The sequence below is a fragment of the Hydra vulgaris genome, chromosome 09, assembly GCF_038396675.1.
Source record: "Hydra vulgaris chromosome 09, alternate assembly HydraT2T_AEP".
Taxonomy (NCBI): Eukaryota; Metazoa; Cnidaria; class Hydrozoa; order Anthoathecata; family Hydridae; genus Hydra; species Hydra vulgaris.
In genome coordinates this window covers 584,755-602,825 of record NC_088928.1, presented here as the reverse complement: position 1 = coordinate 602,825, position 18,071 = coordinate 584,755, and the positions used below count along the sequence as shown (strand labels likewise).

General features: G+C 27.6%; 1 protein-coding gene and 1 long non-coding RNA gene across 3 annotated transcripts in view; one reads left to right on the top strand and one right to left on the bottom strand.

The window, feature by feature from the left end:
* LOC100212717 (procollagen-lysine,2-oxoglutarate 5-dioxygenase 1) overlaps positions 1-17,828 on the top strand; it is a 40,731-nt gene extending 22,903 nt beyond the window's left edge. For both annotated transcript variants that reach the window (XM_065804437.1, XM_065804436.1), the window contains 8 exons: positions 437-550; positions 4,888-4,956; positions 5,120-5,182; positions 13,475-13,516; positions 14,336-14,395; positions 16,176-16,262; positions 16,404-16,526; positions 17,660-17,828. In XM_065804437.1, coding sequence (XP_065660509.1) covers positions 437-550; positions 4,888-4,956; positions 5,120-5,182; positions 13,475-13,516; positions 14,336-14,395; positions 16,176-16,262; positions 16,404-16,526; positions 17,660-17,815 — 714 coding nt within the window. In that variant the 3' untranslated portion in view covers positions 17,816-17,828. The remainder of the gene's footprint in view (positions 1-436; positions 551-4,887; positions 4,957-5,119; positions 5,183-13,474; positions 13,517-14,335; positions 14,396-16,175; positions 16,263-16,403; positions 16,527-17,659) is intronic.
* LOC136084472 (uncharacterized) lies at positions 9,199-9,816 on the bottom strand. Its single transcript, XR_010640572.1, has 3 exons — positions 9,732-9,816; positions 9,412-9,525; positions 9,199-9,278 (listed from the first exon to the last, which is right to left on the bottom strand). It is a non-coding gene; the product is annotated as an uncharacterized LOC136084472 (long non-coding RNA).
* Positions 17,829-18,071: the final 243 nt, after the last annotated feature.

Sequence of the window (18,071 nt, the reverse complement as noted above, 5' to 3'; positions counted from 1 at the left end):
TCCTTAATATTATCAAACAATTATATTAATATTATCAAACAATTATATTAGTATTATCAAACAATTATATTAATATTATCAAACTATTATATTAATATTATCAAACAATTATATTAATATTATCAAACAATTATATTAATATTATCAAACAATTATATTAATATTATCAAACAATTGTATTAATATTATCAAACAATTATATTAATATTATCAAACAATTATATTAATATTATCAAACAATTATATTAATATTATCAAACAATTATATTAATATTATCAAACAATTATATTAATAAGTTTTTGAAACAAAGTTTAACTATTATAATTTTTGTTTTGCGAAATAATTTTTTTTTTTAACTCACTTGAGAAACAATGGATTTTTAAAATTTCAACATTAGTTTTATGTTAATATTTACTTTTTGAGTTTTTATTTTAGGGAGTGTTTATGTACACAACAAATTTAGATTATTTTGGTCATATAAAAGAGGATGAATCTTATACAACACATCACAAGCATAATGACTTATATCAAATATTTGACAACAGAATTGTAAGTTTATTTTACTTTCTTTTATTAGTTTTTAAAAAAATTTTAATTCTATTTTATTTATTTTTTTGTTTGATTTTACCCCCAGTTTCAGTAATCCTGTTTTACAATATTCTTCTATAGTTCTACTTACAGGCAGAAATTATACAAGAAACAGAAACTTGCATTTTAACTGTCTATTTTGTATAATTTTTTATATTTTTCATTTTTTTTAACCAAAAAACACTCGTCTTATAAAATCATTTCTATAATTAAGTAAATTACTGTTGCACATTTTGGTATATACTCAAACATCACATTTTGACATTCATATATGTTAATTTATTTTATTGATTATTTAATTAATTAATGGTACAGGCATTTTAAGAAAAAAAGTAGGCCCACCTTGAACAAATTGCAACAAAAAGTCTGTCAGCATTTTTTTCTACTCTTAGTATCCTGAATGACATATAAAAAGTCCTAAGCAATCCTTGTGGGGGAAAAAGAGAAAAAAAACACAAATTAAATAGACTGTCATTTTTGATTTTGTCATAATTATCACTTTTTTCGAAAAGTATAGCGACAGTATGTAACAGTTTTCTGATGCTTTTTTGTTTCAAAACTCTTTGACTTGTACTTTTGAGTAAAAGCTTACTTTAAAAAATGATACAAAAGTTTTATTTATTTTAAATCCCATACTGATGTAAGCATGATATAAACTATATTTGCAGATATTTTTATAAAAGTAATATGGATAGTATAAATGCATTATTTAGGTTAAACACCAAGTCAAATGAGGTTAACTTCTTCATCGGAATCATCAAAGTTCATTTGAGATATGTTTGCGCAACTTGTTCCTCTGCAGTGTCCACATGCTGAGGTACATTCAATTCCATTTTTTCTACAAGTGCATTTTAACCACGTGCATTCCCTTTTCAAATTGCATTTGAATTTCAGGATGTTCTTCTTGTAATTTTGACATTCTTTGCACATATAATCGTGCACATTTGGTGTACAGATTATGTCCTGATGCTGCCAGATAAAGTAGCATTTCTGATATCGCATTAAGATGCAAAGCCCAATTGCTTATTCGCTCTGCCTTGATGAATTTTTGAAGAATGTCTACCATATCCATGTATTGTACTCAGAGAGCTGCAGCTCTAGAAGATGTCATCATGGTCTCAGCTTGCTTTGCAAGACATTTAGCTACTTTCTTTAGAATGTCAGTCTGGCAAACTTCATTTGCAGTCATTGCCCCAGCCATAAGCTTCTCAGATAGTCCAGAAACTTCCCCAACAAATTTGCAGCTCTAATGTTAGTTTCAGGTGTAGCTACTTGATCGGAATCCATTGTATTAATTACCATAACATGTGGTAGAGGAATATTAAATGCTTGGGACAAGAGCATAGCATTCAGTGCCGCATTGACAATAAAATGACCACAAACTGCAGGAGCAATGGCTTTTTCAGACATGTGGACTACTGCATTCGGTGCATATATCAACACAAGAACTTCTTGTAGCCCAGAAGTCATCAAGTGTCCCATGCATCCAAGAAAACTTATTTCGGTGTGATAGCTGCCTAAAAACAACACAATGTTTTTTAAATCACTTTCTGGAGGTTCACTGTAATTATCATCAAAGCTTTCCACCAGAGTGGCTGGTCAAATGTAATAGTTGGTAATACATCGTGGCGTCTTGCATGTTCATTAACAAACTTCAGAGTAAAGTATATGCATGTTGTGTCACTTGGGTTCATGTCTATCATTGGCAAAAACATAATTGATGACTTTCCTGGGTGAGCGTCTTGATGAATAAGCTGCATCATCCCGGACCATGCTGGCCGTGCTGATCCAAACATAATTGAAGTCTTCCACAGGATATCTATATTGGCAGTTATGTCCTGAGCATAAATTCTTTGGAGAGTTTTATATGTTACCGCTGATATTCCACATTTTTGTGGTAACTGATAGGCATCCTTCCAATCCTAGATATATCAATAACACTCACTTTCATCCTAGGAATTTGTCTGCATGCTTAAGTCCTAGGTGTAATCATAGCAATCATGCTCATAACATGAAATGTATTGTGTCCATCCAGAGTAGCAATATTGTGGTCTACATTGTCAGCTGCATACTGGACAAACTGGGTTGTATGGTTGGCGATTTCTGTCCCTTGTGAATGAGCCACACTTTTCTGAATTTTAAGTACTTCTTGATAAGAGCAACAAAATCCATGATGATGCAGAGAGTTAATTAGAAACCGCAAGGAGAAATGGTGATAAAGCTGGACGCCTAGCCCGAACTGGATAGGTGGTAACAGAACCCACGGTCTTGTGGCTTGCATTATAGCTTGTCCAATGGAAGAAATCTTCACATCAATTTTTTTCCCAACAAAAAGTGTTTCAAGTAATAGCCGGAGTGTTTCTGGTAAGAAGCAAATGCCCATTTTTTCTAATTCTATGTCATCACATGATGGATAATTTTCATAAGATATCTGCACTGCCTTTATGTCTTCTTTCAATATTGTGCAGCAGCCTGCACAAGCCTACGCTTCTCATCCTAAATGTCATCTATCCGTTGATTGATGTAATAATCCTGAAGCACAACCCTTGTTGTCGTTCTAAAAGTCACCACATTTGGTCTTCCATTAATCTCAGTTAAAATAATTCTGTTGCCAAAATGTTCCTCCAGCTTTACTTTCATATAGAGATAGCTATATGGTTTTTGTGTAGAACCAATTGATTGCAGTTTGTTCTTCATGAGGTCAATAAGATCATTTATAGTGATCTGCTCATCATCATTTTCCTCTAAGTAGCTTGCAACTTCTAAGAAGGCATTCATTCTTTCTTCTTCTTTTGGTCGACCCAACTTAAGTTTCATTTTCGGGGTGTCATCAGTTTTCTGTTGAGCAGCTGGTATTTGCTTCTTTGTATTAAAGTTGACACTACAAGCTTGATGGTAAACAGCATCAGCAGCATGAAGGTCATGAACATGGATAATTCATCTTTGAATGATTAAGCTCTTTGTAATTTTATACAGTAGGTACTTTGCTTGCTGTAAGTTGAAGACAATCTGTTAATATTTCAATATACACTAGTTTGCTTCCTTTAAGGTGCAAGGCTTGGTCATTCTAGAGTTAAGATTATTTTATTTAAAGAATTAAGAAACTTATCTTTAAAATAAATAAAAGGAAACCACACAAAGAAAATTATCATGATAAATTAGAAAGCATGTAGCAAAAAAGAATATATAACCTTTGCCTACAATTAGCCAGATTATATTTGAATAATGTAACACATATCAATCATGCCATTAATAAGGTCTGTAAGTAATAAATATGTATTTAAGTTTTAAAAAGTTGTAAATATTGAATGCAGAAAGATTAATGTCACTTTTAACTCTGACAGTAAAAGGTAATTTAATTTTTCCAATAAAAAGGTAATACCTGACCACACCCTACACCTGTTATCAATAATAAATTGCTGTTAAATAAGCTTTTCAGTTAAATAATTTAAACATTAAATTTCTCTCGATAAAAAACTTATCTAAAATATGAATAAATACAAGCAGTGCATACTTAAGTCAAGTTGTTAATTTGTATATAAAACTATTGAAATTATTCTTTATTTTTATTATTTAATGGCTGATACTTTGTTTAACTTATAAAAAATATAAATAATTAGAACTGAAGAGTTAAAGAGGCTTAAAAGAAAGCAAATTCAGACACATTGTTAACATACCATATAAATTGTGTGTTATTTATAATTTAATGACTTTCCCCAACTGAAACTCTTAGGAGTTTTTATATGTCACATAGAACTACTTGATAATTATTATGCCGCAAAAAAACCTTTTGTTGCAATTTATTCAAGGTAATTTTATATACTGCCTGTACTATAATTTTTTTCAGATCTTCTGTGATAACATGTTTTAGGAAAAAAAACAGGTTATCAGTAGAGAGGTTGAAGGAAAAAGAAAAAATTGCTGCAATAAAATTTACCTTACCTTAGAAGCAATGTTGAGTACCATAATGTGATGGTACATTAATGTATTTTGTATGTATCACATTTACATGTTATACATTTACAATTTTTTTTTGTTCTTCTTAAGTTTTAAATTCTGAAACGAAATTGTAAAAAAGTCTTTTCTAATCATAATCATCAAAAAAACTTATAGCTAAAAATATAAGAAATTAATTTTAAGTAAGTTTGATACTGTTTTTATTCTGAATCATTAAACTTAGTATTAAAGTTAAACTAAGGAGTTGGGGAACCATCAACAATTGGTTTCCAGCAATTTTAATGTTTTCGAATTTTCTGTTATATTTTTATTTAAAGTTATTATAATTGTTTTTTCTTAAGGATTGGGAAGACAGGTATTTACACCCTGAAATGCTGTCATATTTAGATCCCACTTCTACACCAAATATGGTAATTATTTAGTTTACATTTTTATTGCATTAATATTGCTTTGTGTTTAGTGCATCATTTGTAACTATGGCACCCTTAGACATACAAATAGTCATCGTCTTATAATTCTTAATAGAAGTTTAATATAAGGCAATAAAAAAGTATATTAGTTTTTTATTTTTAGCCATGTCCTGATGTTTATTGGTTTCCATTGACAACAATAAATTTTACAAAGGAACTAGTTGAAGTTAGTTATTATTTTAAAAATTCACTTTTATTATTATGTTTTACAGGGATTCAACAATACATATCCAATACTATTTTGATACTCTGACTTAAACTGATTTTCAATAAACTAACTTTTTATTGTACCAAAAATGAAGTCACAAGTAAAATTTTTTTATTTTTTTTATTTTTTTTGGTATTATTTGACTTTTTTTATTTAAAAAAAAAATTTTGCAAGTCCAAGTATTGAAAATGTATTTTTGCATCCCAACTTTTTTGGAATTTGTTTGAAAAAATTGGGAAAATTGTGCTTTTTAATTTATACTGTTTGGTGTATTAAGTTTTTTTTTTTTTTTTTTAAACATCTTTACTTTCAACAAGGCTAAAAGCAACCAATATTAGGGTTGGAAGTTACTTGAAAGAAAAGTCACAGTTAAGGAATGAAACTTAATTAAATGACGAGCAACACGAGAATTAATTTTAATAGATGGCACAAGAGACACTAGCTCATTAGAACACTGCCCATTATAGTATTTATTGGAAAAAGAAAGAGAAGCAACATTACGGTGATGTGATAATGGTTAAAAGTTGGCTGCAAGATTAGGTCCAACTATGTTTACAATGCATTTTTGCTTTTTATCTAAAAGAAAAAGGGCATCATTGGAAGATCTGCCCCAGATATGGTAACAGTATATCATACAAGGACGAATTTGAGATTTATGAAGATAAAGAATAGAATCAGGAGTAAGAAAGTGGCAAGTATAGTAAAGAGATGCAACCTTAGCAGATGCTATTTTTGCAATTGATTTGATATATGGTTTCCAAGAAAGATCGAAAGTAAGAGTTAATCCTAGAAGATAAAGAGTAGATGAGTCATTTAGTACATTACCGTTCATAAATATAGGAAGATCTAGATTATTACAGAGTTAAAGTTGACCAGCCACTGAGAGCCCCAAGCTGTGGCAATAGTGAGGTTGTTTTCAATCTCAACCCCCCCCCCCCCCTCCAAGCAATCAGAGAGTGTTGGCTTTTTATCAAGCCAAGAATAAATGGTAGAATCATCAGCGAACAATGTCACTTTTGATGTAAGAATATCTGGAAGATCGTTAATGTAAATTAAAAAGAGTATAGGGTCAAGGATAAAACCTTGAGGAACCCCTGAAGTTATAAGATATGAAGAAGAGTGCTGTCCATCAAAGACAACTTTTATACTACTATTGGTAAGGAATGATTCTTATAGTCTTAAAGATATTACCTGATACACTACAACAAGAAAGCTTATGGAGAAGACCAGCATGCCAAACTTTATCTAAAGCTTTAGAAATGTCAAGAGCAAAAGCATTAACCTCTTTACATCTATCTAGTGCACAATTGCATAATAAAAACCTATCGGTTATTACTGTTAGCAAATCAGCTGTAAAACGAGAAGATCGGAGCCCATATTGATGATCAGAAATTAAGTTATTACATTCAAGATGAGAGATTAGGTGTTTGTTAATTAAAGATTCAAAAACCTTGCTTATGATAGGAAGTAGACTAATAGGACCGTAGTTAGACTAGTCAGATTGCTATCCAGAATTTTTAAAAATAGGGTAAACAGATGCCGCTTTCCAGCAGGCTGGAAAGCAAGACTTTTTATACTAAGCACTTATTAAATAGTTTAGAAAGTGTAGACAACAACTCTAGAGAACACTTCTGCAAGACTATAACAGGTATGTTGTCCGGACCACAAGTTGTAGAAGAGTCTAAGCAGGAAATCACTTTAGATACAGAATCTGGAGTGATACGAATGTCAAGCAATGGATCAACAAGTTTGTTGGCTATATCAGATAGATTGCTATTAGTGGAATCAAGAGATGAAATTAATTTGTTTTTAGGTGAGGTCATAAAATCTGAACCATACAAGAGAGGTGGAATAAAATATTTATCCTTATTGCAGATTAGGGTGGAGTGATTTTCATACTTTTTTGGAAATTGAACTTTAGTAACCCGGGAGTAAGTTCAACGGGGTAAAATATGAGCTCATGAAAAGTTTCAGCTATCCAAAATAAAAAATGGCAAAAAAACGCAATTTTTCTTAATTTTCACGTTTTTCTTCAATTTATGAAATCAAATAATAAAAATAGCAAAACCATTCAAAAGTTTATTTTTTTAAATAAATTTATTCATAATGAAATGGTCAAATAAATTAATAATAAATTATAAAAATTTTATTTAATATAATGGTATATAAGCAATATACTCATTAAAACATTTAATTTATTTTTAGCAAGTTTTTATACCTCATTTTAACGCATATCTATTAATATAAAATGCAATCAAGTTTTAAACAGCAAACTTAAAATTACTTAACTGTATATACAAAGTTTACTTATGTAAGTTTTTTTTAGTTTTTTAAAGTACAATTAGTGGTAATAAAAATAGTCATGGATACCATCACCAAAATCCAAACATGTTTTTAAGTTGTTTTTTTAATTGTTCTTTACATTATAAACACTTTATATACATTATAAACACTTAAATTCATGAATATAAGATTTCAATTGCCAAAGGGACGAGCATATGCGAAATATTTCTAAAATAAATATCTTGCAAATGAGTCGAACACTTTACCACTACCCTACTACTGCATTGGTCCTAAATCCTAAACACACTTTTATATTCCTCGCAATCAAAAAAGTAAAAGCAAGTACATTCATATAAAGATGTTTTATTAACATCAAATGCATAACAAAATTATTTATTAAAAAACCACAAAGTCGTTTTTAGTTTCAAAATGTGGTCGAATTTCCTTGGAATTTAGTTTGGTCAAAATATATTTATGACGAGCTTCCCTGCCATATACTTGGTGACTAGCCTCTGTAACTAATTTGACAGCGCATTCTATGCTCTGCGCATGAGAAGGAAATTCAAGTAACTTCGGAACTTCTTTAGTTGCAATTAGTGCATCAATTTGGTCATCCTTCAACTATATTGTTGATGCCGGTTCACTGCTTTTCTTAAAGTCAATTAATTCTGTCCAAGAAGTTGCTTGAAAGTTTATGTCAACATTAGCAATATTTGTAACACGGCATTCTTTATCTTTACTTGTCCTGAGCTTTTTAATGACTAGTAACGCCTGTTCCCTTATGTTAGAATCTTCATCTCTAAGCATACAATATAAAAAGTTCTCAGGCAATAGACAATATGAATTTTTTTTTTAATTTTAAAACAAATATTCTGTATTTCCTCATCTTGCTTTCTTATCTGTTCTGTCATTTTAAAGGATATACTCGGAGAGTCCATAAATTTAGAAGACCTTTTGATAAGAAACCAAATGTATGCATACACTTGTACAATAAAATTCACAAGCCTTATATGCTCTAGACTTGGTGCTTCAGTACAAGTATACAAAGCCATGATTCGAATTGCTAAAGTCAACCATCTTGCGTTGTTTAGTGGACCAATTTTTCTTCTAAAAAATATGGGATTAACAAATCCTTTAGAAATTCCAAGACAATATTCAAATAATAGTCTTTGATCGTGACTTAAATCATTAATTACTTCAATGGGAATATTTAGTATCTCCACTGGAGTATCAATTTTGGTAAACTTCACTTGTGGGTTAAGATGGAAATCTATAGAAACTTGCTTTCCAATAGGTCCTGAAAATTTATTTGGACACTTCGAACTGCCATCAACTATTTTGAATACTTTTCGAAATGGAAGTTCATTGTGATGCAAAGTACATTCGATAAGGTGTATTTTTCTTTTTAATTTCTTTTCTAAACATGCGACAACTCCAGTTTTAAAACCTGTGTTGACATTTGTATTATCAAGAAGAAGAGCTTGTACTGAATTTAAACTATCATACTCTTTCAGAACATTATATACAACTTCACTTTGAAGTAAACCAGTTGCACCATTTGACGGAAGATTTTTATGAGAGATATGAACCATTTTTAAAACTATTTTCATTATTAAAAGTTAAATGTTCTTTTTCAGTAACTCTCGACAAGCGAGTTTCTCCATTTTCAATGACATCCTTAAACTGAAGAACATCAACACCCAAACAAACCAAGTTACTTAAATTATTATCATGTTGATCACCATATCTTGACATTATTTTCTTCTTCTCTCTATAAAACAACTCAAAGTATTATATTTAGCAAAATATCATATTAAATGGTTTGTAAATAAGCATTTATATAAACTAATAAATAAAAAGATATATTTATATTTGTCTAACTTATATAATGAAATAGTTTTTACCTCTCAATTTTGCTTCGATCTACAACTTGATTCAAATCTCCATGTTTAATGATTCCATAATCTAGAAGTAGAGCATTCGCTAGTGCAGCTGCATCACGAGATGAGACATCATACCTACAAATAAGAAACTATGAAATAAATAAACAAAACTGAAAAAGCAAAGTATATTATCTATATGTGATCCCTTAACATTCTATATTCACCCTCTCCTCTCCTACTGGGGATGAACAATGAACTTATGATTTTTTTTTTCATGCTTTTAATATAGTATATCTAAGAAATTTTAATCTAAACTCAATATGTATGAAAATTTTATATACCTGACAGCCTCCATTGCAAATCTATCAAGTTTAATTAAATTATATTGAAAACTTTTTAATGGATTATATTCTTCCTCAGAATCATTTACCTGTAAAAATACTTAGTATTTAAAATATAAAAAAAACAACCATATATCTCAAGCAGCACACTTTGTAGGGCCAACATTTAAAAAATGTTGAAATCGTTGAAACAAAGCTGTTTTAGCGTTGCCCCAGTGTGCTGTTTGCAATATATATATATATATATATATATATATATATATATATATATATATATATATATATATATATATATATATATATATATATATAAAAATTATATAAAACGCATTTAATTTTTTTCTTATATTCTATTATTATAGTCAGGAACCTTCCTGATAAACTTACAGATGGTGACACAATTTATTTAAGAAAAAAATTAGATAAGTGTTTTTATTAATTTACTTTTGCTCTGTTCTTTAAGAACATTGAGTACTCATTTGTAGGTTATTATAACATAATTTATATATATATATATATATATATATATATATATATATAATATATATATATATATATATATATATATATATATACACAAGTATACATATATATGCTACCAAAACATCTGGATCGGATGCTGAAACTTCAGATATGTGACCAGAATCAATCAATGAGTTATGAGCATAAGGCATTTTAACATGATCTATAAGCTCTACTTGAGCTAACCTTTCCGGAGTAAATGTACCAGATTTTAAATTAGTCTTTCCTAGCTGATAAATACCTTTTGGACCAATCTTGTTTCTCTGGTCACGAATATATGCCCTGTCTTCAGAAGGGACCTTGAATATAATTTTTAAAAATAATCAACTACTTCAGTTTAATTGAAGTGAAATCAAAGTATAATAAAAAATTCCTAGTACAATAATTGCAGATTTAAACAACAAATATTCAAATATATACAATAATATATAAAAATTTTAATCAAATACCTTTCTAGTTTTACAAAGACACAAGATGTGCTCTACTTGGCAATTGATGATGCTACACTTAACATCCCTGTCATTACATAAAACAGTCGCTAATTCACAAGTACATGATGATATATCAAAGAGTTCATCTAAAATCATATCTTGATACTCCTTACTTTTAGATTTACAACGTCCTCGGTTTATAGATTTTACTCTTTCAAAAAGATTTCTTTATTTTATTAAAATTGAATTTCTCTGAAGAAGAGGTAGACGTGGGTTTACTTTATTCCACAAAGTACTGAGAGAATTCTCAACCTCTTCTAGTAGATTCTGTTTGGAAATATTTTGGTTATTGCTTTCAGTAAAATAAAAAAACTGAATTACTTGACGAAATGTTGAAAGATCAGCTGAAGGCATTTCTGATGGGAGGCCTCCGTATTTTAAACTATTTTCCAAACGAGTTTTCCTGGATTTGCTCTTAGGCATTTTTTCTATAATTTGTTTTGCTATTAATAAATTATAATTTAAAAATCTAAAAACAACAAAACAATGCGCAATGCGCATGCCCACTTTGAAAAAAAAATCAAAAAATTGCGGTTTTCCTCGAAAATAGATTAAGTCTAAATAAATGTACATTTTTGTGAACCAGCTATTTTCCAGGCATTATTAGCAAGTACATGTTATACATTTTATTATTATTTTTTGATAATCTATTTACTCCAGGGTTACTATAGTTCTGATTCCAAAATCACTCCACCCTATTGCAGATACTTTTATAGATACTGTTATAGATACTGTCATGACCTAAGAATAACGGGCTTTGGCGTTAGATGAAACCTTTTTCAATGGTTTCTAGTAATAGTAAACAGACAACTGCTTTCTGGAGAATTGTTTTGTTGATAGATATGGAAGTAATGATTACTATTGGAAGTTGTAGCAGCACAATGAGAGGAAAACCATGGAGAAGAGTGAGGCTTGACTTAAAATTGTTGACAGGAAATAAAAGATTCCATGCCAGCCTAAATCCAAGAAGTTATGTGAGAAGCACATTAGAAGGGCGTTAGAAGGAAGGCGAAAGATTTCTACCCAAAGGCTATCACTAAGTTAATCACATTCGATTCCCACTATTAACAATATTTTTTTTAGTTTTTCTTTTAAATACCGCTGTTCATGTGTTTGCTTTGTAACCATTTATCTTTTCTTATTTGTATATAAAAACTCTTTTTGTTGTATATTTCTGAATGGTACACATCTCTTCACATTCAGATTTCTTATACCATTTAAGCTTTTCAGTGTATTTTCTAAGTGAGACACACACATATATACATAGTTTTTAAGCTTCAATTAGGCCATGTCGTCTACACATAGCCTTAGTTGTTTCGTATTACTTTTGTTTTCCTGTGTGTTTTTTATCCAAAATATTTTAACGGAGACACGTTTCTTTTTAACATTCGGCTTTATGTGTGTAAAAAAACTTAAAAAAATTAAGAAGAGGTTGTTCTTGAACCACCGACATTCCATTTACAAAGTCAACGCCTTATCCAAATAAGCTAAACGTGTGTATAATTTGGAGGAAATAAGTATAATGATAAAATACAAAAAGTTAAACATAAAAGTATATGCATTCATTTCATAGACGTTTTCATAAAGGGAAAATTTATACTTGTTACATTAAAATTATACAAATATATTTTACAAACACGTTGCAATTTATATTTTCACTTTCCTCTTTTAAAAAAGAAGTTAAATAAAGAAAAACTTGAATAAAGAAAATTTTTTTTTTTTAATGTAGACTTATATTGTTTTTTTGTTGTTGTTTTTTTTTTGCTTTGTTTTATCTAATTTTGTTGCTGAAAATAACAACCACTCTAATGAAACAAAATTAAAAAAAGTACACAAATTATTTAAATTATCAATTTATTTTTATTTTTTTCTATTTAAATTTATTAAGTATGAATAAAGGTGTATTAAACATGAATAAATATGTATTAAGTATAAATAAAGTTATATTAAATATGAATAAAGGTGTATTAAACATGAATAAAAGTGTATTAAGTATGAATAAAGTTATATTAAGTATGAATAAAAGTGTATTAAGTATAAATAACTGTGTATTAAGTTTGAGTAAAGGTGTATTAAATGTTTATTCTTAGTTTGACCTACGTAAACATGTTCAGTGAAGTGAGTGCCTAAGATCTTAGTTCAAAAACATTTTTCACATCTGTTTACATCTTATAGTGAGAAGTTACAATATTCATTATAGTGATGATGATAATGGTTGTTGTGGTGATTGTAATAGTGGTGGTAATTTTTAATCAAGCTATATGAAATATATTTAAATACAAGTTAAGTTAAGTGCGCAAAAATAAATTGTTCATAAATGGAATTGCCGATTCATGAAAAAATATATTTTTACAAGAATATAAGTAAAGTATATAAAATAGGCACATTATGTAATAAAGATTATTTAAATATATACAAATAAAAAAGTTTAATTTTAAAGTCTTATAAAATTAATAAATTGTCCTCTCCACTAGCATTTTTTCCGTACTAATTAAGTTTGCAAATGTGTTCTAGTGACTAAGAAAGCAGGTCTAAATAAAAATTCCAAATACAGTGTTATTGTAATTTTTTATTTGGAACATTCTTTTAATGAAGTTATTTACAGTTTTGAACTAAAATTATTTTTGACTTAAAATTTTTTAGAATAATAAAATTTTTTAAAGAGAAACCAAAATCTCATTAAAAACAAATTTTATTCATAAAAAATTTATTAAAAGATTGTTGTTTTAGGAAATGGAAAACTTTGGGAAATGGTCAGGAGGCGGAAACAAGGTAATTTTTGTTTGTTTTCTATTTTATTTTGTAGTTTTTTTTTTTTTAATCTTTAATGGTTAATGCTTGACTTTTCATTAAGTAAAGTCTCATCCTTTTACTGTATCTGTCCCTGCATGCTCTAAAAACTTTTTTTTGTCTAGTTTTTTTCCCTGCATTTTAATCTTTTGGAACTCTCTCCCAACTTCATATTTCCCTGACTCATATAACATACAACTTTTAAAGTCTTCTGTCAATCATTTCCTTGTTCTTAAACTCTATTCTTTGTTTTCTTGTAACTCCCAACATAAAAGTCGCTTGCAACCTTGTTAGGAATGAATAAGAATTTACAAAAAAAAAAGACTTTAAGATTTCTATGATTAAAATAAGTGTTTATCTTCTTAAGAATTTAGAGGATATCCATCTAACCATATTCTAATGAATTAAGAGTGCTATGACCTGTATTGATTGTCTTTTTACATAATTAGCAATAGATTGAAAAGATTAATATCAGTATCTTTGTGTGTGTAAATATTATAACCTCATATCTGCAAGGTTTTTGCATTAGAGTGTTGTTATCTTCTTCAATGAATATTGTTACTAATATTCCTTAATGATCTTAGTTTTTAATGTTCATCAAAGGTTTTTATTTCTTATGTTTATCTTCCTATTTTCACTTTTGCATTATTGCACTAATCATAATAAACAACATTGAAATTTTTTTAATGAAATTCAAAAAATGTTGAAGTAATAAACTTATTGGTAAATTGGTAATGAACTTGTTATTAGGTATATTAGTTGCGACATTACTTATATGATAATTTTTATATATATTTATAGGACGATAGAATATCTGGTGGATATGAGAATGTACCAACTGTTGACATTCATATGAATCAAGTATGAAGTACTCTAACTAAAATTTTGAGTTTATTATTTAAAAAATTGTTACTTAAAAATTTGTTATTTAAAACTTTATTTAAAAATAAAAATTAGACTTAATTGAAAATAATAAAAATGATGTGTTAATGCGCATTAGGGTGAAGCGATTTTGAAAATTTTTGAAATTTGATTTGCCTGAGCAGCAAATCCATATCTTTTGGTAAAAAAAGAACCTTACTCTTTTTTTTTTTTAGTTTAGATGAGTTCTTGAGGTTCCTCTTTGGATTCTAAATTTTTGATGGGTCCTAATATTGTTTAAATTTTTTTTTTCTAAACTATATAAACTTGATACTTAAAAGAAGCAAAATAATATGCTGATTTTGAAAACAATATTTGTTTTTATTAAAAAATTAAAAATAAAAAAGTAGAGTTGTTTTTTTCTTAAAAACCCCCGTCCTCAACAAAACAGGGGTTTTAAGGTATATTTTTGCAAGTATTTTTTTCACTAAAAAATTTTTTTAATAAAATTATTATTTATGAAACAAGCATTTTTTTCTGCTTTTTTTGAGTCCAAGGTTGATATGGTTTAGAAAAAAAAAAATTCAAAAATATTAGGACCTGTGAAGAATTTAATATCCAAAGAGGACCCTCAAGATCTCATCAAAATCAAAAAATATTTTTTTACTTTTATCTTATAATTAATAGACATTGATTCGTGTCTCAGTAATGTTGGTTTTTAAACTCTTTTTTTTTTTTGCTATGAAAATCGCTCCACCCTAATGTGCATTATTTAATACATTTTGTTTTGATTAATTATCATGTTATATATGGTTGCATGCTGATTGTAAAACTACCCAGTTAATAAAAAATGTTTGTGAAAGTAATGAAATAAAAAAATTTTGCTTTTATTATGTACATAATGAAACACTTATGTTGTAATAAATTTATCAAGATATTGATAGTTAAAAATGTAGTAAAAAATATCAAAAAAGTAACATGTAAGTCAAATAAAAATATATTAAAAAATTAATTTTATAAAATGTAATTAAAATTTTTTTGACATAATAAATTTTCTTGATAAATTTTATATAAAGTATGTTTTGCGAAATTTTTTTTTATAAACCAAAAGACTTCTTTAGTTTCATAATTCTAATAACTAACTAGGAGTGGACCCCTCAATTTGAGAGGGTTACATATTTTATATGTTCATAATTTTTGAATGTTGGGAGAATGAAATCAAACTATGAAACTTAAAATTTATGAATAAATAAAAGCCTAGTTGAGAGTAGTACAAAAAATATTTTATCAACTTGTTGCTCTCACATTTGGGGGAGGGGCAAAATTTTTGGGACTTTTTTGTTCCTAGGCTCTAATCGCAGTTTTTTGTGAAGCATCCTTATTTGATATAAGTATAAACATATAAATGTTTGGAGTTTGGTCTATATCTGACAGTTAGCTATCTCAAAGACCAAAAACTGCTGAATTTTTCCCTGTAATTAATGAGAACATCCTGTCAAATGTTTATCATGTCTTACTGCTTTAGTTGCTTATTGTGTCTGATGTTCATTGCATCAAGTAGTTATTATGTTAGTTGTCCATCATGTTAAATGTTTATCATTACTTATAGTTATCAGTAATTTCAAAATGTTTGTGTCAAGGTAAGTAATAAATCGGTAAGCAAATGAGCTTAGTGTTAAGGCCTGCCACTTTCAGTGTTCGAGTCACTACTATTAAGTTTTTAATTCAACGATTAAATTTGTTTTGCACATTTTAAAAAAGTTTTATTTTTATCATAAAGGTTGGTTTGGAAAAACATTGGTTAAAGATACTTAAAGATTATATAGCTCCAATGAGTTCTCGTTACTTTACTGGATACAATTCTGATGTATGATTTTTAAATATTATAAATTCTATATATTTAAAAATGTTGTTATATAGTTACTTTGTTTTCTACCTAATATGGTAGCGTGGTTTATAGTGTTTTTAACTATATATTTACACTGAGTAATTTTTTTTTTTTTTAAAGGCACGTGCTATTATGAATTTTGTTGTTAAGTACACAACAAATGGTCAGTATTTTCTACGACCACATCATGACTCATCAACTTATACAATAAATATGGCATTAAATAATGTTAATGAATATGAGGTTAGTTTAAAATTTTGTATTTTGTTCTTTTATGCGTCTTGTTAATCACATATTTAAATGTATAATAAAAATATTTCTATTCCTAACTTACTGGTAGAATAAAGTTTAGGAATCTTTATATACTATCCTCCTGATAATATTAGTGATTTATAAACCAAGGTCTTGCTTCTTTAAGATGATTTGAAATATAAAGTTTAAAACAAGAAAAATAAATTATGTTTTTTGTTATCTCTTTGAAGAACTTTTTTAAAAGTTTTTTTTTTTTTTTTTACATTAAAAAAAAAAGACTCATTGAAATTTCATAAATGTTTTATAATAAAAATATTTCTTGGAGAAATCCAAATTAAAACTAAATAGTTATATATAAATTTTATAGCAATAACTAATAATTGACTTTACACTTTTTGTAAGTTCTTTTAAAAAACTGAGAAAAAAAAGTTGATTTACATATGAATAATTTAATTTTTTTTTGTTAGGAGGACTTTAGCTTCAATTTGTAGTGTCATTTTATAGTGTTATTTTGTAGTGTCATCTAAACATAATCTATACATTATAATCTATACTAAAAAGATATGTCATAAATTTATACTAAAAATAATTAAATTATTGATTTTTTATCATTTTTCTAATTCAGTGATGTATAGTATAAATGAGTGGCTTGTTTACTGTGTTTTATAAAACATTAATAAGAAAAGACTATTTTGATTTTGAAATATTTTTTTAAGTCGAGGCTTCACCTAGGTCCGTCAATAAAAAATGGAGTAGTTAAAAGTCAAGATCACACCTAGGCCAGTCAATAAAAAATAGAATAGTTAAAAGATAAAGCTCATATCACTTAAAAAAAGTATGAGCTTAAAAAGAAAGTATAAAATTTAGAAAAATGATCTAAATTCAAAAAACCCTCAATTAAAACAGTTGTTTATTTAAAAAACAAAAATTCAAAATTTTAAAATTTTTTATAGTTTTTTGCCAAATTATAAACCAATATGCTGTTATATCTTTTAACTTATATGCTTTTATATCTTTTAACTAATATGCTTTTATATCTTTTAATATATCTTTGATTTAGTTATCTGTTAACTTTTTTTTAAACAATATGCAAACTTTAAAACCTTGTTTTGTGTTGTTTTTAGGGTGGCGGTGCTAGATTTACACGGTACAATTGTAGTGTTGCCAAAACAAAAGAAGGATGGGCTCTAATGCACCCTGGTCGACTTACACATCAACATGAAGGTTTACCTATATTAAAAGGAACTAGATATATTATGGTTTCTTTTGTTGATCCTTAAACACTTAGAAAAATGGAATATATTTTATTTATATATTTTATCTCTTAAAAGCATTTTTATTCAAAAAAAAAATATTTATTAATTTTTTTTTTTAATATTTTAAATTTCTAAATAAATTTTTATATTTTTTTGACTATTTTTTTTATTTGCCTTCTTTTTGTGAATTTTTCGCTGATAAAAGTCATTATACTAGTAGATTTTTATTTTTTTTAATTTAAATAAAATTTAAATCTTAAAATCTTTTGAAATTTGTTTT